Source organism: Coregonus lavaretus, assembly GCF_964263955.1.
Source record: "Coregonus lavaretus genome assembly, chromosome: 36".
In the NCBI taxonomy this organism is placed as follows: Eukaryota; Metazoa; Chordata; class Actinopteri; order Salmoniformes; family Salmonidae; genus Coregonus; species Coregonus lavaretus.
In genome coordinates, this window is record NC_140023.1 from 15,138,528 (window position 1) to 15,166,209 (window position 27,682).

The window sequence follows — 27,682 nt, forward strand, 5'->3', positions numbered from 1 at the left end:
AAATGGAAGAAAACTAAACTCCCTGCCGACCTGGCATCTTTTCACTCCCTCCTCTCTACATTTTCTTCATCTGTTTCTGCTGCTAAGGCCACTTTCTACCACTCTAAATTCCAAGCATCTGCCTCTAACCCTAGGAAGCTCTTTGCCACATTCTCCTCACTGCTGAATCCTCCCCCCCACCCCCCCCCCCCTCCTCCCTCTCTGTGGATGACTTCGTCAACCACTTTGAAAAGAAGGTTGACGACATCCGATCCTCGTTTGTTAAGTCTAATGACACTGCTGGTCCTGCTCACACTGCCCTACCCTATGCTTGGACTTCTTTCTCCCCTCTCTCTCCAGATAAAATCTTGCGACTTGTGACTGCAGGCCGCCCAACAACCTGCCCGCTTGACCCCATCCCCTCCTCTCTTCTCCAGACCATCTCCGGTGACCTTCTCCCCTACCTCACCTCGCTGATCAACTCATCCTTGACCGCTGGCTATGTCCCTTCCGTCTTCAAGAGAGCGAGAGTTGCACCCCTTCTCAAAAAACCAACACTCGATCCCACTGATGTCAACAACTACAGACCAGTATCCCTTCTTTCTTTTCTTTCCAAAACTATTGAGTGTGCCGTCTTTAGCAACTCTCTTGCTATCTCTCTCAGAATGACCTTCTTGATCCAAACCAGTCAGGTTTCAGGACTGGTCATTCAACTGAGACTGCTCTTCTCTGTGTCACGGAGGCTCTCCGCACTGCTAAAGCTAACTCTCTCTCCTCTGCTCTTGTCCTTCTAGACCTGTCTGCTGCCTTTGATACTGTGAACCATCAGATCCTCCTCTCCACCCTCTCCGAGCTGGGCATCTCCGGCGCGGCTCACTCCTGGATTGCGTCCTACCTGACCGGTCGCTCCTACCAAGTGGCGTGGCGAGAAGCTGTCTCCGCACCACGTGCTCTCACCACTGGTGTCCCCCAGGGCTCAGTTCTAGGCCCTCTCCTTTTCTCCCTATACACCAAGTCACTTGGCTCTGTCATATCCTCACATGGCCTCTCCTATCATTGCTACGCTGACGATACACAACTAATCTTCTCCTTTCCCCCTTCTGATAACCAGGTGGCGAATCGCATCTCTGCATGTCTGGCAGACATATCAGTATGGATGACGGATCACCACCTCAAGCTGAACCCTGGCAAGACGGAGCTGCTCTTCCTCCCGGGGAAGGACTGCCCGTTCCATGATCTCGCCATCACGGTTGACAACTCCGTTGTGTCCTCCTCCCAGAGTGCGAAGAGCCTTGGCGTGACCCTGGACAACACCCTGTCGTTCTCCGCTAACATCAAGGCGGTGACCCGATCCTGCAGGTTCATGCTCTACAACATTCGGAGAGTACGACCCTGCCTTACACAGGAAGCAGCACAGGTCCTAATCCAGGCACTTGTCATCTCCCGTCTGGATTACTGCAACTCGCTGTTGGCTGGGCTCCCTGCCTGTGCCATTAAACCCCTACAACTCATCCAGAATGCCGCAGCCCGTCTGGTGTTCAACCTTCCCAAGTTCTCTCACGTCACCCCCCTCCTCCGCACACTCCACTGGCTTCCAGTTGAAGCTCGCATCCGTTACAAGACCATGGTGCTTGCCTATGGAGCTGTGAGGGGAACGGCACCTCCGTACCTTCAGGCTCTGATCAGTCCCTACACCCAAACGAGGGCATTGCGTTCATTCACCTCTGGCCTGCTGGCTCCCCTTCCTCTGCGGAAGCATAGTTCCCGCTCAGCCCAGTCAAAACTGTTCGCTGCTCTGGCACCCCAATGGTGGAACAAGCTCCCTCACGATGCCAGGACAGCGGAGTCACTCACCACCTTCCGGAGACATTTGAAACCCCACCTCTTTAAGGAATACCTGGGATAGGATAAAGTAATCCTTCTACCCCCCCCAAAAAAAAATTGTAAGGTGGTTATCCCACTGGCTATAGGGTGAATGCACCAATTTGTAAGTCGCTCTGGATAAGAGCGTCTGCTAAATGACGTAAATGTAAATGTAAAATGTTGTTAGTATCCACAGTTGTAAAGGCTTATCTAATCGGGTATGTGTCATATGTCATGACTATATGGTTCTTCTAGGTACAGCTATTGTACACAATGTGAATAGGTCTTTGTCACTTCTAATAATAAAGGCCATCACATACCAGCCAGTTTAAATATCACCATTTGTGATTTATTACCAGGGGTTTAATATACATAGTAAAATGAATATTCATACAAGAGCTATTTTTCATGTACAAATTACAAATACATAAACTGGTTTCTCAACTCTTCTGTTTAAATGTACAAAATTTCTCCCATGGCTGTCCCATAGCAGCTTTGCAACCTGGCAAGACCTTTAGACATTGCAGTAAAATGCAGAAAAATATTTCATTGAAGTATGAAAAAATAAAGCAAAACAATATCTCAAGAAAATAAATGAAAGGGTAGGGAATATGACTGCTCCACAGGGCAGGCATGAGTATAAAACCAAACAAATCAAAAAATTAAAACCTGCTATTGTCCAATGTCCCAGACAGAGAAGTAGTTTTGTGTTTGCATTTATAATTAATACAAAAATTGACTAGAAAAAAGCTTATTCCAAAGAATTTACATGAAAAACATTCTATTACAGTAATGTGCATACTGCATGTTCGTGTGAAGCCACCGAGCAAAGATCAGATGGCTGTCCATCCAGGGCCAGGCAAGCAGTCCTCCACAGCCACGGTACAGGGAGGAGGAAGAGAAGTGCTGGGAAGAAGTGGGAGAACGGGGAAAGCGATTGGATGGCTGGCCTCTTCACTGAATTAAATATCCACACACAAGGCGTTTTGGACTGGGTAGAAAATAAAAAGTTATCCCCCAGTAAGAGTTCATAGGGTTTGTCGTTACGTTAGGAGAGCGAATGCTCCTCTAGCGCGCATAAACTCCTTTTAATATAAAAAAATAAAACCTACAAAAACCGGACAAAACAAACATACATTTTATACAATGCTGTGTTTCTCCACCGCACACAGGCACCACATAGTAGGTTACATTGGATCTTTATCTCAAGGAAATTATTTTTGTTGTTTTATTTAGTGTGTTTTTATACAGTGCAGAGTATATGGGCTTGGATTAAATAAGTGTATTTTTTTAGTGTTATGTGTTTCCCTCTAGTGGCCGTGGGGGCTCACTCCCTCTCTGTGTGCGCTGCTGCTGCCCACTGTTTCCTGGCCACACAGTAGTTAGACCGCTCAGAAGGGGTGTATCCCGGCAGGCACACACACTTGTAGGATCCTTGCGTGTTGATACATTTGGAGTTCTTGCAGAGGGACATCCGGTTGTTGAGCTCAGAACATTCATTCACATCTGTGTAAAAGAGAGGAGGGGTATCATGTTAGCAGTCTACATACAGTGAGGGAAAAAAGTATTTGATCACCTGCTGATTTTGTACGTTTGCCCACTGACAAAGAAATGATCAGTCTATAATTGTAATGGTAGGTTTATTTGAACAGTGAGAGACAGAATAACAACAACAAAATCCAGAAAAACGCTTGTCAAAAATGTTATAAATTGATTTGCATTTTAATGAGGGAAATAAGTATTTGACCCCCTCTCAATCAGAAAGATTTCTGGCTCCCAGGTGTCTTTTATACAGGTAACGAGCTGAGATTAGGAGCACACTCTTAAAGGGAGTGCTCCTAATCTCAGTTTGTTACCTGTATAAAAGACACCTGTCCACAGAAGTAATCAATCAATCAGATTCCAAACTCTCCACCATGACCAAGACCAAAGAGCTCTCCAAGGATGTCAGGGACAAGATTGTAGACCTACACAAGGCTGGAATGGGCTACAAGACCATCGCCAAGCAGCTTGGTGAGAAGGTGACAACAGTTGGTGCGATTATTCGCAAATGGAAGAAACACAAAAGAACGGTCAATCTCCCTCGGCCTGGGGCTCCATGCAAGATCTCACCTCGTGGAGTTGCAATGATCATGAAAATGGTGAGGAATCAGCCCAGAACTACACAGGAGGATCTTGTCAATGATCTCAAGGCAGCTGGGACCATAGTCACCAAGAAAACAATTGGTAACACACTACGCCGTGAAGGACTGAAATCCTGCAGCGCACGCAAGGTCCCCCTGCTCAAGAAAGCACATATACAGGCCCGTCTGAAGTTTGCCAATGAACATCTGAATGATTCAGAGGAGAACTGGGTGAAAGTGTTGTGGTCAGATGAGACCAAAATCGAGCTCTTTGGCATCAACTCAACTCACCGTGTTTGGAGGAGGAGGAATGCTGCCTATGACCCCAAGAACACCATCCCCACCTTCAAACATGGAGGTGGAAACATTATGCTTTGGGGGTGTTTTTCTGCTAAGGGGACAGGACAACTTCACCGCATCAAAGGGATGATGGACGGGGCCATGTCCCGTCAAATCTTGGGTGAGAACCTCCTTCCCTCAGCCAGGGCATTGAAAATGGGTCGTTGATGGGTATTCCAGCATGACAATGACCCAAAACACACGGCCAAGGCAACAAAGGAGTGGCTCAAGAAGCAGCACATTAAGGTCCTGGAGTGGCCTAGCCAGTCTCTAGACCTTAATCCCATAGAAAATCTGTGGAGGGAGCTGAAGGTTTGAGTTGCCAAACGTCAGCCTCAAAACCTTAATGACTTGGAGAAGATCTGCAAAGAGGAGTGGGACAAAATCCCTCCTGAGATGTGTTTAAAACTGGTGACCAACTACAAGAAACGTCTGACCTCTGTGATTGCCAACAAGGGTTTTGCCACCAAGTACTAAGTCATGTTTTGCAGAGGGGTCAAATACTTATTTCCCTCATTAAAATGAAAATCAATTTATAACATTTTTGACATGCTTTTTTCTGGATTTTGTTGTTGTTATTCTGTCTCTCACTGTTCAAATAAACCTACCATTAAAATTATAGACTGATCATGTCTTCGTCAGTGGGCAAACGTACAAAATCAGCAGGGGATCAAATACTTTTTTCCCTCACTGTACATACAGTGGGGAAAAAAAGTATTTAGTCAGCCACCAATTGTGCAAGTTCTCCCACTTAAAAAGATGAGAGAGGCCTGTAATTTTCATCATAGGTACACGTCAACTATGACAGACAAAATGAGAAAAAAAATCCAGAAAATCACATTGTAGGATTTTTAATGAATTTATTTGCAAATTATAGTGGAAAATAAGTATTTGGTCAATAACAAAAGTTTCTCAATACTTTGTTATATACCCTTTGTTGGCAATGACACAGGTCAAACGTTTTCTGTAAGTCTTCACAAGGTTTTCACACACTGTTACTGGTATTTTGGCCCATTCCTCCATGCAGATCTCCTCTAGAGCAGTGATGTTTTGGGGCTGTCGCTGGGCAACACGGACTTTCAACTCCCTCCAAAGATTTTCTATGGGGTTGAGATCTGGAGACTGGCTAGGCCACTCCAGGACCTTGAAATGCTTCTTACGAAGCCACTCCTTCGTTGCCCGGGCGGTGTGTTTGGGATCATTGTCATGCTGAAAGACCCAGCCACGTTTCATCTTCAATGCCCTTGCTGATGGAAGGAGGTTTTCACTCAAAATCTCACGATACATGGCCCCATTCATTCTTTCCTTTACACGGATCAGTCGTCCTGGTCCCTTTGCAGAAAAACAGCCCCAAAGCATGATGTTTCCACCCCATGCTTCACAGTAGGTATGGTGTTCTTTGGATGCAACTCAGCATTCTTTGTCCTCCAAACACGACGAGTTGAGTTTTTACCAAAAAGTTATATTTTGGTTTTATCTGACCATATGACATTCTTCCAATCCTCTTCTGGATCATCCAAATGCACTCTAGCAAACTTCAGACGGGCCATATGGTCCTTCAGAAAGTTTTAAACTGTCAAGAGGAGTGAAACAAGGTTGTCCACTATCGGCATATCTATTTATTGTGGCCATCGAGATGTTAGCTATTAAAATCAGATCCAATAATAATATCAGAGGATTAGAAATACAGGGCTTAAAAACAAAGGTGTCATTGTACGCTGATAGACTCCTGAGTGGCGCAGTGGTCTAAGGCACTGCATCGCAGTGCTAACTGTGCCACTAGAGATCCTGGTTCGAATCCAGGCTCTGTCGCAGCCGGCCGCGACCGGGAGACTCATGGGCGGCGCACAATTGGTCCAGGGTAGGGGAGGGAATGGCCGGCAGGGATGTAGCTCAGTTGATAGAGCATGGCGTTTGCAACGCCAGGGTTGTGGGTTCAATTCCCACGGGGGGCCAGTATAAAAAAAAAAAATTATTCACTAACTGTAAGTCGCTCTGGATAAGAGCGTCTGCTAAATGACTAAAATGTAAATGTAAAAATGATTCATGTTTTCTTTTAAATCCACAACTATAATCCCTCCACAGCCTCATAGAGGATCTAGATACATTTTCTAACCTCTCTGGATTACAACCAAATTATGACAAATGTACTATATTACGTATTGGATCACTAAAAAATACAATTTTTACATTACCATGTAGTTTACCAATAAAATGGTCTGATGGTGATGTGGATATACTCGGAATACATATCCCAAAGGAAATAAATGATCTCACTTCAATACATTTTAATAGAAAGTTAGCAAAAATAGATAAGATCTTACTACCATGGAAAGGAAAATACCTGTCAATTTGTGGAAAAATCACCCTGATTAACTCTTTAGTATTATCCCAGTTTACCTATTTGCTTATGGTCTTGCCTACGCCTAGCGAACAGTTTTTTAAATTATATGAGAAAAAAATATTCAATTTTATTTGGAACGGCAAGCCAGACAAAATTAAAAGAGCATATTTATATAATGAATATGAATTCGGAGGACAGAAATTATTAAATATTAAAGCATTACACCTATCACTAAAAGCTTCAGTCATACAAAAGTTATACTTAAATCCGTACTGGTTCTCAAGCAAATTAGTAAGATTGTCTCACCCAATGTTCAAGAAAGGCCTTTTTCCCTTTATTCAGATTACAACCTCTCACTTTCAGTTATTTGAAAAGGAAATAATCTCCCAAATGTCACTATTTCTAAAACAAGCCATAGAAAGTTGGTTGCAATTTCAATTTAATCCTCCAGAAACGACAGAACAAATAATGCAACAAATATTGTGGTTAAATTCAAATATACTAATTGACAAAAAAACTTTCTTTTTTGACAGAATGTTTAAAAAAGGTATAATCTTCGTAAATGATATCATCGGTAGGACTGGTGGAGTTATGTCGCACATGCAGCTGACAAAAACATATGGAAATGTCTGCTCTACCCAAAATTAAAACCAAATAATTGCAGCCTTACCGCAAAAGTGGAAGAGGAAAGTGGAAGGGGGAGAAAGTAAGGAACTTGTCTGTCGGCCTTGCATTAAAGAACATAATTGGTTAAGGAAAACTGTGATAAATAAAAAAGTATATCAGTTTCACTTAAGGACCAAAGGATTGACAGCCGTCCCATATAGATTGCAAAATAGTTGGGAAGAGATCTTTGACGTACCGATCCCATGGCATAGTGTTTATGAACTGACACGCAAAACGACACCGGATTCAAAAATTAGAATCTTTCAATTTAAATTATTATATAAAATTCTTGCTACCAATAGAATGTTATTTATATGGGGGATACAATCTTCCCAGCTCTGCAGATTTTGCTGTGAAGAGACAGAATCATTAGATCATTTGTTTTGGTTCTGTCCATTTGTAGCTTGTTTTTGGACACAGGACCAGGAATGGCTAAAGGATTGCAATATTTACCTGGAACTAACCTTGCAGATAGCATTACTGGGTGATCTGAAAAGTCATAGTCAATCAATCAATAATATAATAATACTTTTAGCAAAAATGTTTATTTTTACTTCACAATCTGTAGAAGCAATGAGAATAGAAAGGTTCAGAACTTTTGTAAAACATCACAGTACGGTTGAAATATATATGGCAAATAGAAATCCTATATGGATGGTGTTAAGAGATAGATGGGAGGTATTGAATAGAGTTGAAGGATGGGACTAATAACAAATAACAACAAATAATAACAAAGATAGCTAATAATGTAAGCATACTGTGTCCATAATAAGTATACAGGTTGTATGTTGGGAGCTTTTGGGATAGAGCACAGTTAGAAAGATATGGCATATAGAAGCAAACCGGATGGACATCATGAAAATGATCGGAGAGGTTGAGAGTAGAAGAAGTGCAGGAGAAATAAAAAATAAAATAATAATAATAATATATAATAGAATTATTGTAAAATTAACTCTGTCCATAAGGTGTAGATAGTAAGTATAGACCGGAAATAGAGGCCTGGGCATTGTTGTTCACTAATTTACTCCAAGTAGGGAAAGGATGGTGGGGTTGAAAAGTAATAAAGGGGAGTATATATATAAAAAAACAAAAAAACAAAAAAAACAAAAAAAAAAAACATGGGGGATTGGAAGTGATGCAGACAATTACATTGATAGAAGATACAATCTATCTGCAATATTAAGCTGATCCATTCCCCACCCCCAAAAAAATAAAATTAAAAAAAATATATATATATATATATATATATATAAAATAAAAATAAAAATAAACTTCAGACGGGCCTGGACATGTACTGGCTTAAGCAGGGGGACACGTCTGGCACTGCAGGATTTGAGTCCCTGGCGGCGTAGTGTGTTACTGATGGTAGGCTTTGTTACTTTGGTCCCAGCTCTTACGAAGCCACTCCTTCGTTGCCCGGGCGGTGTGTTTGGGATCATTGTCATGCTGAAAGACCCAGCCACATTTAATCTTCAATGCCCTTGCTGATGGAAGGAGGTTTTCACTCAAAATCTCACGATACATGGCCCCATTCATTCTTTCCTTTACATGGATCAGGCGTCCTGGTCCCTTTGCAGAAAAACAGCCCCAAAGCATGATGTTTCCACCCCCATGCTTCACAGTAGGTATGGTGTTCTTTGGATGCAACTCAGCATTCTTTGTCCTCCAAACACGACGAGTTGAGTTTTTACCAAAATGTTATATTTTGGTTTCATCTGACCATATGACATTCTCCCAATCCTCTTCTGGATCATCCAAATGCACTCTAGCAAACTTCAGACGGGCCTGGACATGTACTGGCTTAAGCAGGGGGACACGTCTTGCACTGCAGGATTTGAGTCCCTGGCGGCGTAGTGTGTTACTGATGGTAGGCTTTGTTACTTTGGTCCCAGCTCTCTGCAGGTCATTCACTAGGTCCCCCCGTGTGGTTCTGGGATTTTTGCTCACCGTTCTTGTGATCATTTTGACCCCACGGGGTGAGATCTTGCGTGGAGACCCAGATCGAGGGAGATTATCAGTGGTCTTGTATGTCTTCCATTTTCTAATAATTGCTCCCACAGTTGATTTCTTCAAACCAAGCTGCTTACCTATTGCAGATTCAGTCTTCCCAGCCTGGTGCAGGTCTACAATTTTGTTTCTGGTGTCCTTTGACAGCTCTTTGGTCTTGGCCATAGTGGAGTTTGGAGTGTGACTGTTTGAGGTTGTGGACAGGTGTCTTTTATACTGATAACAAGTTCAAACAGGTGCCATTAATACAGGTAACGAGTGGAGGACAGAGGAGCCTCTTAAAGAAGAAGTTACAGGTCTGTGAGAGCCAGAAATCTTGCTTGTTTGTAGGTGACCAAATACTTATTTTCCACCATAATTTGCAAATAAATTCATTAAAAATCCTACAATGTGATTTTCTGGATTTTTTTTCTCTCAATTTGTCTGTCATAGTTGACGTGTACCTATGATGAAAATTACAGGCCTCTCTCATCTTTTTAAGTGGGAGAACTTGCACAATTGGTGGCTGATTAAATACTTTTTTCCCCCACTGTACTTTGCCTTCATTACTTTTTCCACATGTTGTTGTGTTACAGCCTGATTTTAAAATGGATTAAATTGAGATTCTGTGTCACTGACACTGACTACACACAATACCCTATTATGTCAAAGTGGAATTTTGTTTGTAGAACATTTTAGAAATTAACAAGAAATGTAAAGCTGAAATGTCTTGAGTCAATAAGTATTCAACCCCTTTGTTATGGCAAGCCTAAATAAGTTCAGAACAGTTCAGAAGTTCAGGACACCAGAAACAAAATTGTAGACCTGCACCAGGCTGGGAAGACTGAATCTGCAATAGGTAAGCAGCTTGGTTTGAAGAAATCAACTCTGGGAGCAATTATTAGGAAATGGAAGACATACAAGACCACTGATAATCTCCCTCGATCTGGGGCTCCACGCAAGATTTCACCCCGTGGGGTCAAAATGATCACAAGAACGGTGAGCAAAAATCCCAGAACCACACGGGGGGACCTAGTGAATGACCTGCAGAGAGATGGGACCAAAGTAACAAAGCCTACCATCAGTAACACACTACGCCGCCAGGGACTCAAATCCTGCAGTGCAAGACGTGTCCCCCTGCTTAAGCCAGTACATGTCCAGGCCAGTCTGAAGTTTGCTAGAGTGCATTTGGATGATCCAGAAGAGGATTGGGAGAATGTCATATGGTCAGATGAAACCAAAATATAACATTTTGGTAAAAACTCAACTCGTCGTGTTTGGAGGACAAAGAATGCTGAGTTGCATCCAAAGAACACCATACCTACTGTGAAGCATGGGGGTGGAAACATCATGCTTTGGGGCTGTTTTTCTGCAAAGGGACCAGGACGACTGATCCATGTAAAGGAAAGAATGAATGGGGCCATGTATCGTGAGATTTTGAGTGAAAACCTCCTTCCATCAGCAAGGGCATTGAAGATGAAATGTGGCTGGGTCTTTCAGCATGACAATGATCCCAAACACACCGCCCGGGCAACGAAGGAGTGGCTTCGTAAGAAGCATTTCAAGGTCCTGGAGTGGCCTAGCCAGTCTCCAGATCTCAACCCCATAGAAAATCTTTGGAGGGAGTTGAAAGTCCGTGTTGCCCAGCGACAGCCCCAAAACATCATTGCTCTAGAGGAGATCTGCATGGAGGAATGGGCCAAAATACCAGCAACAGTGTGTGAAAACCTTGTGAAGACTTACAGAAAACGTTTGACCTGTGTCATTGCCAACAAAGGGTATATAACAAAGTATGGAAAAACTTTTGTTATTGACCAAATACTTATTTTCCACCATAATTTTAAATAAATTCATAAAAAATCCTACAATGTAATTTTCTGGATTTTTTTTTCTCATTTTGTCTGTCATAGTTGACGTGTACCTATGATGAAAGTTACAGGCCTCTCTCATCTTTTTAAGTGGGAGAACTTGCACAATTGGTGGCTGACGAAATACTTTTTTCCCCCACTGTACACTATATGTACAAAAGTATGTGGACACCACTTCAAATTAGTGGATTCGGCTATTTCAACCACACCTGTTGCTGACAGGTGTATATAATCAAGCACACAGCCATGCAATCGCCATAGACCAATTTGTAAGTCGCTCTGGATAAGAGCGTCTGCTAAATGACTTAAATGTAAATGTAAATAGACAAACATTGGCAGTAGAATGGCCTTACTGAAGAGCTCAGTGACTTTCAACGTGGCACCGTCATAGGATGCCACCTTTCCAACAAGTCAGGTCGTCAAATGTTTGCCCTGCTAAAGCTGCCCCGGTCAACTGTAAGTGCTGTTATTGTGAAGTGGAAATGTCTAGGAGCAACAATGGCTCAGCCACAAAGTAGGCCACACAAGCTCATAGAACGGGACCTCAGAGTGCTGAAACGCGTAAAAATCGTCTGTCCTCGGTTGCAACACTCACTACTGAGTTCCAAACTGCCTCTGGAAGCAAGGCCAGCAGAAGAACTGTTCGTTCGGAGCTTCATGCAATGGGTTTCCATGGCCGAGCAGCCGCACACAAGCCTAAGATCACCATGCACAACGCCAAGCGTCGGCCGGAGCGGTGTAAAGCTTGCCGCCATTGGACTCCGGAGCAGTGAAAATGCGTTCCCCCGAGTAATGAATCACGCTTCACCATCTGGCAGTCTGACGGTTTGGCGGATGCCAGGAAAACGCTACCTGTCTGAATGCATAGTGCCAACTGTAAAGTTTGGTGGAGGAGAAATAATGGTCTGGGGCTGTTTTTCATGGTTCGGTTTAGGCCCCTTAGTTCCAGTAAAGGTAAATCTTAACGCTACAGCATACAATAACATTCTAGACGATTCTGTGCTTCCAACTTTGTTGCAAAAGTTTGGGGAAGGCCCTTTCCTGTTTCAGCATGACAATGCCCCCGTACACAAAGCGAGGTCCATACAGAAATGGTTTGTCGAGATCAGTGTGGAAGAACTTGACTGGCTTGCACAGGGCCCTGACCTCAACCCCATCGAACACCTTTGGGATGAACTGGAACGCTGACTGCGAACCAGGCCTAATTGCTCAACATCAGTGCTCGACCTCACTAATGCTCGTACCTGAATGGAAGCAAGTCCCTGCAGCAATGTTCCAACATCTATCGGAAAACCTTCCCAGAAGAGTGGAGGCTGTTATAGCAGCAAAGGGGGGACCAACTCCATATTAATGCCCATGATTTTGAAATGAGATGTTCGGCAAGCAGGTGTCCACATACCTTTGGTCATGTAGTGTACATTTATCTGTAAAGTCCATCAATCGAGTAGTGAATTTCAAGCACAGATTCAACCACAAAGACCAGGGAGGTTTTTTGCAAATAACGGCATCCATTGGTTAAAAAATATGTTGAATATCCCTTTGTGCATGGTGAAGTTATTAATTAGGCTTTGGATGGTGTATCAATACACCCAGTCACTACAAAGACACAGGCGTCCTTCCTAACTCAGTTGCCGGAGAGGAAGGAAACTGCTCAGGGATTTCACCATGAGGCCAATGGTTATTTTAAAACAGTTACAGAGTTTAATGGTTGTGATATGTGAAAACTGAGGATGGATCAACAACATTGTTAACCTAAATGACAGAGTGAAAAGAAGGAAGCCTGTACAGAATACAAATATTCCAAAACATGCATCCTGTTTGCAACAAGGCATTTAAGTAATATTGCAAAAAAATAAACGTTTTGTCCTGAATACAAAGCGTTATGTTTGGGGCAAATCCAACACATCACCGAGTACCACTCTTCATATTTTCAAGCATGGTGGTGGTTGCATCATATTATGGGTATGCTTGTCATCGGCAAGGACTAGGGAGATTTTTAAGATAAAATAAATGGAATACAGCTATAAGCACAGGCAAAATCCTAGAGGAAAACCTGGTTCAGTCTGCTTTCCAACAGACACTGGGAGACCAATTCACCTTTCAGCAGGACAATAACCTAAAACACATGGCCAAATCTACACTGGAGTTGCTGACCAAGACAACATTAAATATTCCTGAGTGGTCTAGTTACAGTTTTGAATTAAATCAGCTTGAAAATCTATGGAAAGACTTGAATATGGATGTCTAGCAACGATAAACAATCCAGGTGTGCAAAGCTCTTAGAGACTTATCCCAAAAGACTCACAGCTGTAATCACCACCAAAGGTGCTTCTATAAAGTATTGACTCAGGGGTGTGAATACTTTTGTAAATGAGATATTGCTGTATTGAATTTTCAATACATTTGCTAAAATTTCTAAAAACATGTTTTCACTTTGTAATTATTGGTTATTGTTTGTAGATGGGTGAGATGTTTTATTTATTTAATTGAATTCAGGCTGTAACACAACAAAGTATGGAATAAGTCAATGGGTATGAATACTTTCTGAAGGCACTGTACACACTAATAAGCAGATACTGTAAATGCAATAAGGTCAATTATTCCATCATCTATACATAAAGACAACATAAATGACCACAGCATCTGATTTAATCAAATTGTTTCCCTCTTGAATTTACTACAACTAGGAACTGTAGCAATATAATGATATCTTCATGGTCTATGGGAGGGATTGGCAACTCTGGTTCAAGGGGACCGCAGTGTTCTCTCCTTTCTCTGTGTGCATAAAAAACTAGATGTCCAGAATGATACATTTCAGAAGAAAGAAAATCAAACAATCACTCAAGTTAAAGGGTTGGTAGAATTCCTAGAAACGCTGTGGGGCCTGGTAATTTAGTTTGGTCTCATAGAGCAACTGTGCCGTGTTGTTATGGTACATTTGAGTGCAATGTGTGTAAAGAGCCCTTGGGGCTTGTGAGCTAAGTGGCTGGGCTCACCTCGGGGCAGTACTCAGGGCTTAAGGAGAGAGTGGACCACTGGGTGTGTAGTCTGAAGTGGCTACAGAGTGCTGTGTGTGCATGTGTCCAACCGTCATGGTTAACAAGAAAATACAGTGCCACCGCAGGATCTCATGTCAAATTAAGTTCAAGTGCTGTGGTTGCAGGTTCACCTGCCTCAACTGAAGCCTCTTCTTTTAGGGTGCTGCTATAGGCCACCAAGTGCAAACTGTCAGTATCTAGAGAATAAATGTGTGATATTAAATAAGGTCTCTGATGCTAACAGACCTTGGTCTTGGTGACCTGAACATTGACTGGTTATCATCTAGTTTTCCTCTCAAAAGGAAACCTCTAACTATGATTATCACTCAACCAATTAGAGTGTATACCAATAGTATTGGATCTCTGACATCCACTTGAATTGATCATATCTATATTATGATACGCTTCTAAGCTGCGGGAGGATCACCTCCTACAATTTTGGGATGTTTTCTTCATTTTAGATTGAAAAGAAGTGCATCGTCATCCCACATTATACTATCTACTTTATATTCCGCTGTGTTTTGTATTTTTGTTTATTTTCCAATTTTTGTGTGTTTGGAATGGGACGGTTACTATTGCATTATCCTAGGCTACTATGACGTCACTGAAGACAGGAGTTTTCAAAATTCAAACTGTCATAATTATTGATGACATCATTGGTTGATTTAGTCTGCTGTCTGATCTAAAAATTAATGGAGTCATGTTTTGTAGTAATTTTTGTGGCCTTTGTGTTTCGACGATTGCACGATCACTCTAGCAGCGAGTAGATATGGTTGTCCTTGTTTAATTGAGCCATTGGACTTGTCTCAATGTTCCTGTCTGCCATGACATTGCAGGATATGTAGGTTGACTAATTTTCCCTGGCTTTGTAAAGACTACAGCCTTCTTCTGACCCTCGAAGGCAGGATTTTCATAACAGGGCAGTACTAGGTTCACAGGGAGCTATGTTACCATGCACTGTCTATCAGAGATGGCTAGCGAAAAAAATGTAATGGCTGCTTGTGATGATTCCTCTTTCCAGGGCTGGACGACAAAACACGTTTGATGTTCTTTTACATACAAACATGACAAACGAGTACGTTGTTTTGCTGTCGGTAGCTAGTTAGCAATATAGCTAAGCTCTCTTTTCACGAGGCAGTGTTCAGTACAGTATAACTTTGTGATTGATTTGGCCATAACGGGGCTTGCTAGTACAACTACAAGTTGAGCTAGCTAGCTTTGGGTATAAATGTACTGTAGCCGAATGTTATAGCTAACTAGCAAGTGAACGTTAGCTAGCTAGCCTCAGTGCATCTCATTAGGACTAGGAGCAAAACTGGAGAAAAACGTTTTGATGATGACAAAGAATAAAGGAATGTCTGGCTTTATGACTCGTCTTTGAGTAACTATACCCGTGTGTTGTAGCTAGCTAAAGTGTGTCTGTGAGATGTATATGATAATGTGATATTCTGCATTGTGCTGCTACTGTAGGAATACAGACAGTAACGTTACACAACGATTGCCCATGAAAGTCTAGCTGTGGATTGTTTTTGTCTCTTACAGACAATACCGCTTGATGGCATACAGATTGCTTTGCGAGTTTGTTCAGTTTGTATCAAAGTGACTCCGGACACCTCACTGCACCCCCCAAACACACCATATGCAAGTATTTCCTTTGTAGAACTGTAGTATTTACTATAGGTGTTAGTGGTATATTTTTATTCTACTGTATATGTCATGCTTTGCCATAACTGTTCCTGCATACTGCTGTGTAAACTCACCTTGGTCTCCAGAGCAAATAAACTTTGTCTTGAATACAAGCAAGCCATGTCTATTTATTTGCTACATTGGTAGACTAATATACTGTTATATTGAAGCATGTTTACTTGCCAACAAATTAAAGTTGAAATGAAACACCAACTCCCTGCATGATCTGTTTTAGCAGTAAGATTGTAGCTAGTTACTTCCAAATACATTTAATGAATATCACAATGAATTGACCCAGAAGTTTAAGTCAACACTTTATTGGTTCCTGATGCAGCTGGAATTATTTAGCCACTTGTAAAAAATATTATATAACACATTTCATATGAAACTCCATTATAAACATATGTACAAGAGCTAGCAATATCTATGCCACAATGCAGTTGTGTGCATACTAGGCATCCTATATTATACTACAACATCAGTCTAACTGAATATGGATGTTGTGTTGGCTGAATGTTCCAGGCAGGGTCGTGAATGTTCTTCAGCTGGTGAACCTTGTCTTGTGTTGGGCAATGGCAGCTGGTCTGGCAGAACTTCATGAGCTCCATGGCCTTGGACTCAGACTAGACGCTTTGGCTCTTGCCAGAGCCGTGCAGTCTTTTCCTCTTCCTAGTCAGATGATGTTGAGCTTGTTCCGGGCTGAAAGCTTTCATTCACTGGGTCTACAGGATCTGTACTACTAAAGCTGGTGTCAAGGTCATCATCATCAGCAGCAGGATTAGTCTGTAGGACAGACACTAGTCAGTGATTAGCCAACATTTTACTACTTTTCCCCCATCAATACACACTCAAACAAGGTACTATATACACCCATCCCCCTCGTGTCAATAGATCATGCTGACTAACCTTCACACACACACACACACACACACACACACACACACACACACACACACACACACACACACACACACACACACACACACACACACACACACACACACACACACACACACACACACACACACACACACACAATACCCACCCCCAACAGACACCAGTCAGTTACCCACGCCATCCCCTCCTTACTTATAACTCAGCTATAATGATATATCAAAAACAAAAGCAGTGGATTTTTGTCCATCCTCCCGTGATTCACAATATAGCATTTTCATAGTCATGGCATACTTTGTGTAATAGCTATTGAAGATTGAAATCCCCCCCAAAAAAGAAAACCAAAATTGGTTTAAAAAAATTTGTAGATTTTTGTCCATCCTCCCCCGATTCAGAATATATCATTTTCATAGTCGTAGCACGCTTTGTGTAGGAGCTATTGAAGATTGAAAGGTATTAAACATTTTTAGAAACCACATTTCAAACAACAACAAAAAGCTGTAGATTTTTGTCAATCCTCCCCAGATTCAGAATATATAATTTTCATAGTCATGGCACGCTTTGTGTAAGAGCTATTGAATACATTTTTTCCTCTTCAATCTACACACAATACTCCATAATGATAAAACAAAAACAGATTTTTAGAAATTTTAGCAAAGTTATTAACAAAAAACTGAAATATTACATTTACGTAAGTATTCAGACCCTTTACTCAGTACTTTGTTTGAAGCACCTTTGGAAGCGATTACAGCCTCAAGTCTTCTTGGGGATGACGCTACATGCTTGGCACACCTGTATTTGGGGAGTTTCTCCCATTCTTCTCTGCAGATCCTCTCAAGCTCTGTTAGGTTGGATCGGGAGCGTTGCTGCACAGCTATTTTCAGGTCTCTCCAGAGATGTTAGATTGGTTTTAAGTCCGGGCTCTGGCTGGGCCACTCAAGGACATTCAGAGACTTGTCCCGAAGCCACTCCTCCGTTGTCTTGACTGTGTGCTTAGGGTCGTTGTCCTGTTGGAAGGTGAACCTTCGAGGTCCTAAGCGCTCTGGAGCAGGTTTTCATCAAAGATCTCTCTGTACTTTGCTCTGTTCATCTTTCCCTCGATCCTGACTAGTCTCCCAGTCCTTGCCGCTGAAAAACATCCCCACAGCATGATGCTGCCACCACCATGCTTCACCGTAGGGATGGTGCCAGGTTTCCTCCAGACGTGATGCTTGGCATTCAGGCCAAAGAGTTCAATCTTGGTTTCATCAGACCAGATAATCGTGTTTCTCATGGTCTGAGCTTGATGATGAGTTGGTTATTTGAATCAGCTGAGTAGTGCTCCAAAACGTGCACCCGGGGGGGGGGGGGGGGCAGGACCGAGTTTGGGAAACCCTGGTATAGACAACCTAGATGGGAGACTATTGAGAATGGTAGCAGACTGTATTGCCAGCCCTATTTGCCATGTCTTCAATCAAAGCCCGAAGGAGAGTGTGTGTCCACATGTGTAGAAGGAAGCATAAGTAATCCCATAAAGCACCCTTTGTTGGCTCTAACAGCCACCCAATCAGTTTGCTTCCTGTTCTTAGTAAACTGACAGAGAAAATTGTGTTTGACCAAACACAATGCTATTTTTTAAAGAACAAGTTAACTACTGACTTCCAGCCATAGCCGCAGGAAGTAGGGGTGCTGCAGCACCCCCTGATCAATTGAAAATCACAAATTATATTACTCCTGTGTGAACTAGGCCTTTATTACTCCTCTGTGAGAGGACAAAAAAATACTCTGCAGCACCCCCAGAGGACAAAAAAATACTCCTCAGCACCCCCAACCCAAAACATCTTCCCTCTGCTATGCTTCCACCATGTATATAGGGAAGGGCACTGATGTTGTACTGCACTAACTCAGATGACTAATGATTGGTTAAAAGACATGGATAAGAAGATGATATTTGGAGCTGTATTGTTGGATTTCAGTGCAGCCTTCGATGTTATTGATCATAAATTGTTATTGAAAAAACTCACTTGTTATGGGCTTTACAACACCTGCCATCATATGGTTGGAGAGTTATTTATCCTATTGAACCCAAAGAGTTTTCTTCAATGGAATCTTCTCTAACATATATGTACAGTGCAGTGTCCTTCAGGGCAGTTGCCTCGGGCCATTACTCTTCTCTATTTTTACAAATGACTTGCCACTTGTCTTACAAGAAGCTAGAATGATTATGTACGCTGATGATCATTGATTCCACAATCTACATGGCAGCACCCACAGCCAGTGAGCTCATTGAGACTCTTTACTGACTAACAATAAACTGGTCTTAAATACATATAAAACCAAAAGCTTTGTATTTTGTTCAAAACATTCTCTAAGACCTAACACTGAACTGTAGTTGAGCATAAAGGGTGAGCCCATTGAGCAAGTTGAGGAAGCTGAACTCGTAGGTTCAACATTGGATGGTCAGTTATTATGGTGAAGTTGTTGTGAAGATGGGGAGTGGTATGTTTGTCTGTTATATTATGCAATGCTCGACAGTAGTTGTTCAGGCTCTGGTCTTATCCCATGGTGACTACTGTCCGGTAATATGGTCAGGTGTAGCAAAGAAAGACTTAGCAAAGCTGCAGCTATCTCAAAACAGAACAGCACGCCCTGCACTTCACTGCACACGCGGACCTAACATCAACAACATGCATGATAGCCTTTCCTGGTTGAGGAGAGATTGACTACTTCTCTTCTAGTCCATTCAGTGTGTGTGTACTCCACCTGTCACTTACCCACACACGCCATGCGGGACATGTCCAGGGTGTATCCGTCGAAGCAGTCGCAGGTGTAGCCCTCCTGTACCCGCACACAGCGCCCGTTCTCACAGCCGTTCAGAATGCCACACTCTTCCGCTCTCAGGCCCTCAAACGCAGCGGAAGGGTCTGCAGCATGGAGGAAGGGGGACAGGGGTTAAGAAAGAGGTGTTTTATTCACCCAAGTCAGATGAGGATATAATTAAGCAATAAGGCCCGAGGGGGTGTGGTATATGGCCAATATACCACGGCTAAGGGCAGCTCTTAGGCCATATACCACAAACCCCTGAGGTGCCTTATTGCTATTATAAACAGGTTACCAACGTAAATAGAACAGCAAATAAGTAGTTTTGTATCATAACCGTGGTGTATTATATACCACAGCTTTCAGGGAATCAGCATCCAGGAGCCAAACTACCTGGTTTATAATGAATGAATTTCAGGGTTGGCTGGCCTTCTCTAGTCACTCGTAGGCTCAGTCACTGGTATACTTTTATTTACAAAGCCATTTTGGGTTTTCTACCTTTTTATTTGGGCATTTTTATTGTTCAGAAATGTGGTGGGTACTCTCTTCGTTCACTGGACTTTATCCTGCTAACTGTTCCAAATGTCCGAACTGAATTTGGTAAAAGGTCTTTTATGTACTCTGCGCCATCGTCTTGGAACACCTTACAAAATAATTTTAAACTGGAAGAACTTGTCCCGATTGGTGTTTTTAAATCTCTGATGAAGGATTTTGAGGCTGATTCCCTGACCTGTCAATATTTTTAATTTGCTGTTTTTGATATTGTTATACTCTTGTGAATTCATGAATGGTTTTTACTAGATTACTTGTAGTTTTTCATGTTGTCTGTCTGTAATTTTTTGTAATGACTTGGTGCTGCCTATCTTGGCCAGGACGCTCTTGAAAAAGAGATTTTAAATCTCAATGAGCCCTTCCTGGTTAAATAAAGGTTAAATAAAAAAAATAAAAAAAATGACTTACGTAATATGTGAAAGCAGTGAAATTATGACTTAAAAATGTATCCTCACTAAATGATGACTTAAAAATGTATGATGACTCAAGTCTTAATTGTTATAATTTTAAATAAAATATTGACATTTAACTAGCATGATTAGATACATTAATTGATCATTACGAACAATGTCTTTATGATCTTGGAAGACCTTGGTTACACTGAAAATGACTACTATTTGTGCCTACCTACAGAAAAATGATTGTGGTCATGGCATATAGTAATTAATATGGACACAAGGTGGCAGCAGCGAGCTATCATTGAGAGAATAGGCAGCTTGTCCCAACCTCCCCATTCTCTCTGCCTGTTTGAGCTTCATCAGTGTGTTTTACAGTGTGGTGGGGACTGGTTCACTTACTCTCCTTGTCCTCGTACAGGGCACCAGGATGGTCAGGGTGAGGCTCGTAGTCCTGGACAGGGCGGGGCACGAGGGCATCGCGACCATACGGACGCCCCTGTCCTCCACTCATTGCCACGTTACACATGGAGGCATAGTCCTCTGTGAGATAATGGAGAGAGAGACTGAGACATGACCTTCTGACAGAAACGAGAGAGACATACATTTCCTCTAAGAGAGAGAAAGAAAATGAGAAACAGAGATTGAAAGAGATTTAGACATAGCTACAGTTGAAGTCGGAAGTTTACATACACTTAGGTTGGAGTCAATAAAAATCGTTTTTCAACCACTCCACAAATTTCTTGTTAACAAACTATAGTTTTGGCAAGTCGGTTAGGACATCTACTTTGTAAATGACACAAGTAATTTTCCAACAATTCTTTACAGACAGATTATTTAACTTAAAATTCACTGTATCACAATTCCAGTGGGTCAGAAGTTTACATACACTAAGTTGACTGTGCCTTTAAACAGTTTGGAAAATTCCAGAAAATGATGTCATTGCTTTAGAAGCTTCTGATGGGCTAATTGACATAATTTGAGTCAATTGGAGGTGTACCTGTGGATGTATTTCAAGGCCTACCTTCAAACTCAGTGCCTCTTTGCTTGACATCATGGGAAAATCTAAAGAAATCAGCCAAGACCTCAGAAAAAAAATTGTAGACCTCCACAAGTCTGGTTCATCCTTGGGAGAAATTTCCAAACGCCTGAAGGTACCACGTTCATCTGTACAAACAATAGTATGCAACTATAAACACCATGGGATCACGCAGCCGTCATACCGCTCAGGAAGGAGACGCGTTCTGTCTCCTAGAGATGAACGTACTTTGGTGCGAAAAGTGCAAATCAATCCCAGAACAACAGCAAAGGACCTTGTGAAGATGCTGGAGGAAACAGGTACAAAAGTATCTATATCCACAGTAAAACGAGTCCTGTATTGACATAACCTGAAAGGCCGCTCAGCAAGGAAGAAGCCAATGCTCCAAAACCGCCATAAAAAAGCCAGACTACTACGGTTTGCAACTGCACATGGGGACAAAGATCTTACTTTTTTGAGAAATGTCCTCTGGTCTGATGAAACAAAAATAGAACTGTTTGGCCATAATGACCATCGTTATGTTTGGAGGAAAAAGGGGGTTGCTTGCAAGCCGAAGAACACCATCCCAACCGTGAAGCACGGGGGTGGCATCATCATGCTGTGGGGGTGCTTTGCTGCAGGAGGGACTGGTGCACTTCACAAAGTAGATGGCATCATGAGGAAGGGAAATTATGTGGATATATTGAAGCAACATCTCAAGACATCAGTCAGGAAGTTAAAGCTTGGTCGCAAATGGGTCTTCCAAATGGACAATGACCCCAAGCATACTTCCAAAGTTGTGTCAAAATGGCTTAAGGACAACAAAGTCAAGGTATTGGAGTGGCCATCACAAAGCCCTGACCTCAATCCTATAGAAAATGTGTGGGCAGAACTGAAAAAGTGTGTGCGAGCAAGGAGGCCTACAAACCTGACTCAGTTACACAAGCTCTGTTAGGAGGAATGGGCCAAAATTCACCCAACTTATTGTGGGAAGCTTGTGGAAGGCTACCCAAAACGTTTGACCCAAGTTAAACAATTTAAAGGCAATGCTACCAAATACTAATTGAGTGTATGTAAACTTCTGACCCACTGGGAATGTGATGGAAGATATAAAAGCTGAAATAAATCATTCTCTCTACTATTATTCTGACATTTCACATTCTTAAAATAAAGTGGTGATCCTAACTGACCTAAAACAGGGAATTTTTACTAGGATTAAATGTCAGGAATTGTGAAAAACTGAGTTTAAATGTATTTGGCTAAGGTGTATGTAAACTTCCGACTTCAACTGTATCTGAAACAAAGAGCGATAGGAGAAGAGAGAGACTGAGTTGCCTTCTGACCACAGTAGATATCAGAAGCCAGTGAATTACATCTGCTGCTGGCATTTCTATTTAAACGCAAAGAGAGAATACATGACAAATAGCTAATACGTTTGATAAATACAACACATTTCTGTCATTCTAAGAACTGCAGCATATCCAAATGTCAACATTTCCATGGTTCTTCAAAGTAATTACATTGCCATCATCACTTGGCTTAGAAGACAGAGGATATTTGACTAAACTGAATACTCTGGTTGTGACTAGCGGCCCACTTCCCTCCTGAATGTGTCTTTCAACACACAGCACAGCACAGCACAGCACCCGCTCTGAGCTCCCTCCTCATTGGTTACTGTACTGTGGGAACCTAACCCAGAGTCTTTCATCTGCACGCCATGACCAGCCATCCCCTACAGTCCCCTGCTAATCCCACGCACCTGCCTGCCTCCGCTCATTCCCACAAGAACGTCTACACAGGAAACACATCAGAGAGGGACCGCAGAGAGATCTGGATGGGCCTGATGAGAACAAACAAGTGTGTGTTCTGTTCTGGTCTCTCTATGGAGAGCAGCGGTGAGCTCACACACCTGCATCTGAGTTATTCAGTAAAGATCCGAGTGGGATTGGATCTTGGACAATAATTCTTACATACCAAAGGGTGTTTCGCAAATCTTTGAAAACCTAAAAGTGACCCGGACTTCGAAATGGCTAATTCTGGTTTCTGTCAATGTTTCTGAATGAGATAAAAATGACATGACCAAAATAGCTTTTGTAAAGCAACCGGCAGAAAGAGAAGCTGTAGACCTATGTCGCACAGCTACAATGTTCCTGGAGAGTTCAAACCTAGCTTTCGTGACTTATCAACTGCACTTACTAAACTGTCGGTTCAACACTATTCTCACATGAAGCTACGAATTCAAACTGCTAGGAAATCCCCAACTCTACCAGTTCCATCTTCCAGTGGGCTGGAATAGCAGTCTTATTTTATCGGAGGGAGGAAAAATATCCAGTGCAGAGCCCTGAGGATGGTCCTCACATGTTCCAGTCAACAAGTCCCCATAATGCACATAGCAGCCCTCCACCCTGGCAGCGTATTGGGGACATGCATTAGCAACCAGACCTCCCTGCCTAGACACACTCCAGGTATTGGATAAGGGAAGTGGGTTAAACAGGAAAGGGGGAGTGGTAGAGGATAGAAGATCGGCACCAGGGCAGGCTAGATCTCAGAGGCTCCAGGGGACAGGAGCATTAGCAGGCAGCTGGCAGAGGCCAAACCTAATGAGGTATCACTAGTCATGGGTCTGAGGTCTGAAAGGTCCTGGTCCGCCACAGGAAGGACCACCGTCTGGTTCAAGCACTGACCAACATTATCACTCTGAAACCAGCTGTATGGGGTTCTATAATATACCTCACATGAGACTAGAAGTATTTACCTAAAAGTTAGCTCTATTCACAATGGATAATAGGTCATGGATAAAGTCATTCTAACAGAAGCGTTGATAGATGGACATGTATGCTGGTGTGGAAGGTTTGTAGTACCTGTGTTCTTGAGGGGGCAGAGGGTACAGTCCATGCCCCAGGCCTCTCCAAACAGACAGCAGCACTCTGTGTACGTGGTCTTTCTGTTGGCCAGGGGCTTGGTGCAGGTCAGAATGTCTGTCAGATTATCTGTTACCGTCTGCCAGCAAATACCCTGGTAGACAGTCTGCTCACCATGTTGCTCTGCAACAGACACAGTACATCTCAATCACAATCACTATGAAACACACAATATGATGTGACAAGTTATACAATCTCCATGAGAAAGACATTGAAAAAAACAGAGACAACATAAGAGCATGCTTAGGGTTTGGGTTAACCCTTGCTTATTTTTGCATCCAGTCTCCATGAGGGTTCTTACCTGCCACTTCAGGGGCAATCACACAGCTCTTGTTGTCAGAGTCCATCACCATGGGGTGTGTACAGAAACACATGTAGGAGCCATGTGTGTTCAAACACTCTCCCGCAACACAGCTAGACTCATCCTGACACTCATCAATATCTGCAGGGGGAGGAAAGAGAAAGAGAGAGAGGGGGGAGAGAGGGAGCAAGTTAGAGAGCGAGAGAGACGGAGACAAATATTTTAAAAGGTCCTGTTGGAGTTCTGTTGTCTCAGCCCGATTCTCTTAATGAAACGCAGTCCGCACGCTGCACACACACACAGTCATTTACACTCATTAACCTATCCAATTAAGCATCCACTCATATAGAACGGGGACAAAAATGCTTGCTCACACAAAAACACTCAATTGAGGAATCAGGCTAATAAACTGCATTTTCTATTTTCCATTGATGAGAGGGCAAATCTGTTTTCCCTGTGTCAGTAAAAAAGTATGTTGCAGAGACATATAGTATGCTAGACAGTAAACATGTTTTTGTGGATGATAGCTCAACTAATACAGCTTCAAGGGGATTATTTGCAGGTGTTTTGAAAAATAAACCTAGTATTTGGATTGTAACTCAGCCCCAAAAGGAAAGACATGTATTTCTGAAATATGCAGCCACAGCAAACACATTAGATACACATCAGGCCTGTGGTTTCATAATTGCTGAGGAAATTAATGGGAAAAAAAACGCCCAACGGTTTCATCCATCCAGACATATAACTGAAATACACATCTACTCGATATTCTACACTTTCAAAAATACCCCTCCATCCCAAATAGAACACCGCCATAGGACTGGCAGTGGTGGTGGTTGGTTTCTAAATTGTATTATGACTCTCTAGTCCACGCGTAACGGGGTAAAACCAGGACCGTCTGGGGTAAAGGCCAAACCTCTGCTGGACCCTCCGCCCAGTCCCAGCCTGTCCAAATAATCCAACACAAATGTGGCGGAACACCGCAGGAGGACCACAGGCATCTCGCGCTTGCGTCCCGGGGATAGGGGTGCAGTGTGGGGCCGGCAGAGGGCCAAGGTCCCTCCAGTGTGGGCCGGTTGGTAGTTTGGGACGTGCTGCCTGGGCCTGCTGGGTTTGGCCCATAGGTCACCGCAGTCTAGCCCTGTGTCACCCCCAGAGTGTCCCGTGTCCCCGCCCTGCCGCTCAGCCGGCCCTGACCCCACCTAACCCAGGGAGGGGCCCCAACCTACACACCCCGGCCAAGCCAGCCAACACACACACAGGCTGTGGTACAGTAGGACTAACTACTTTTAATGTGTGTGGACAGTTTAATGACACAGGGCTGTGGAAATGTTATATTAGTAGACTGAGGGCTATTGATTCCAATCTTTTGATTGTCGCAAAAAATGGCTTTATGTTGTGAGTAAATCAAGTATGTTTGGGCTGAATTAACACTAACTAATGTGAATGACCTTCCCACTTACCTCTGCACTGCAAATTGACCTCGTCGTAGTGCAGGCCATTCTTACAGTAACACTCGTAGCTTCCTGGGCTGTTGAAGCAGAAGCCATCCTTACAGATCTCCTGGCCAAATAACGCACACTCATCTGCATCTGGGAGGGAGAGGACAAAAGGGTCTTAATAACAGCCTACACAGACACAGCCACAGACACAGACACAGACACAGACACAGCCACAGCCACAGCCACAGACACAGTCACAGACACATACACAGTCACATCCACAGACACAGTCACAGCCACAGATACAGACACAGACACAGCCACAGCCACAGCCACAGTCACAGTCACAGTCACAGTCACAGTCACATCCACAGACACAGACACAGTCACAGACACAGCCACAGATACAGACACAGTCACAGTCACATCCACAGACACAGCCACAGCCACAGCCACAGTCACAGTCACAGTCACAGACACAGACACAGACAGACACAGACAGACACAGACACATCCACAGACACAGACACAGACATGCAGACATTTTCAGTTCATCTCTTGCTATTGAGATAACAATGTATAAATGCAGTTACTTCCCCACTAAAGCTGAAGGAACACCAATACTACTCAATTTCCAGTATTAAAACAGTCTCTACTCTTCATGTTTATAGAAAGGTGAGACCAACTCAACGCTTTAATGAGGTGAAACCCTGGAGAGGCTTAGAGAAAACCTCCATCAACAAACAGTTCTGTGTTACAGTACTCTACTCTTCCTTGTGTGTGCCGTTGGTTGGGCGTTGGTGTTTGCAACTGAGACCACAATCAGCTGTGCTAACAGATCCACTAATTGAAGACATATCCACACTGGTGCTCAGGAAGTGTACCTGGCAACTTGCCTTCCCAGCCCCCCTCCCCCACCCCCCCACCCCCCCACCCCCCAACCCCCAACCCCCCACTCTCTCTCTCAGAATATACCACATGCACTTGCTGCCAGCCCCTTTCTACCAGACTGCCTTTGCTGTAATAAATTATACAATTGAATTAAGGCCGTTGGTTCGATGAATTAGCTTTCGTGCGAGGGGAACAAGCTAGGCTTGTGGCTTGTGGGGCTGGAAAAGGAGAGGGAGAGAAGAGGAGAGAGGAAGAGAAGAGGAGAGGAGAACAGGAGAGCAAGAGGAGAGGAGAAGATATGTAAGTCATAGGTCTCCAGACATCTGAGGCTGGCATTTCTGCTCTGTGACTCCAAGGCTGAGAGAGAGAGGCAAACCACAGCGAGAGACACACATGCATGCACACAACAAGAGCACAGACAGAGGCCTGCCTGGGTGAGAGCCAGCTGCGATGAAATTAATAGCAGCATCTCAACAGCAGAAAACAGAGTTCAGTAAGGCCATTCAAATCATGGGTTTGTTGTTACCTCGTTGTCTGATGTATAATGTTCTCACTGTATTCTCTGAACACTGCTGTT

General features: G+C 43.0%; 1 protein-coding gene across 1 annotated transcript in view; it reads right to left on the reverse strand.

Moving 5' to 3' along the window:
- Window positions 1–2,166: 2,166 nt before the first annotated feature.
- LOC311110871 (latent-transforming growth factor beta-binding protein 1-like) overlaps window positions 2,167–27,682 on the reverse strand; it is a 154,240-nt gene continuing 128,724 nt past the window's right edge. Inside the window, exons 29-34 of the mRNA XM_084153471.1 lie at window positions 26,236–26,364; window positions 24,773–24,913; window positions 24,412–24,594; window positions 20,935–21,075; window positions 19,540–19,689; window positions 2,167–3,348 (exon numbers count right to left, since the gene is read on the reverse strand). Of these exons, the coding sequence (XP_084009597.1) occupies window positions 3,170–3,348; window positions 19,540–19,689; window positions 20,935–21,075; window positions 24,412–24,594; window positions 24,773–24,913; window positions 26,236–26,364 (923 nt within the window). The 3' untranslated portion in view covers window positions 2,167–3,169. The remainder of the gene's footprint in view (window positions 3,349–19,539; window positions 19,690–20,934; window positions 21,076–24,411; window positions 24,595–24,772; window positions 24,914–26,235; window positions 26,365–27,682) is intronic.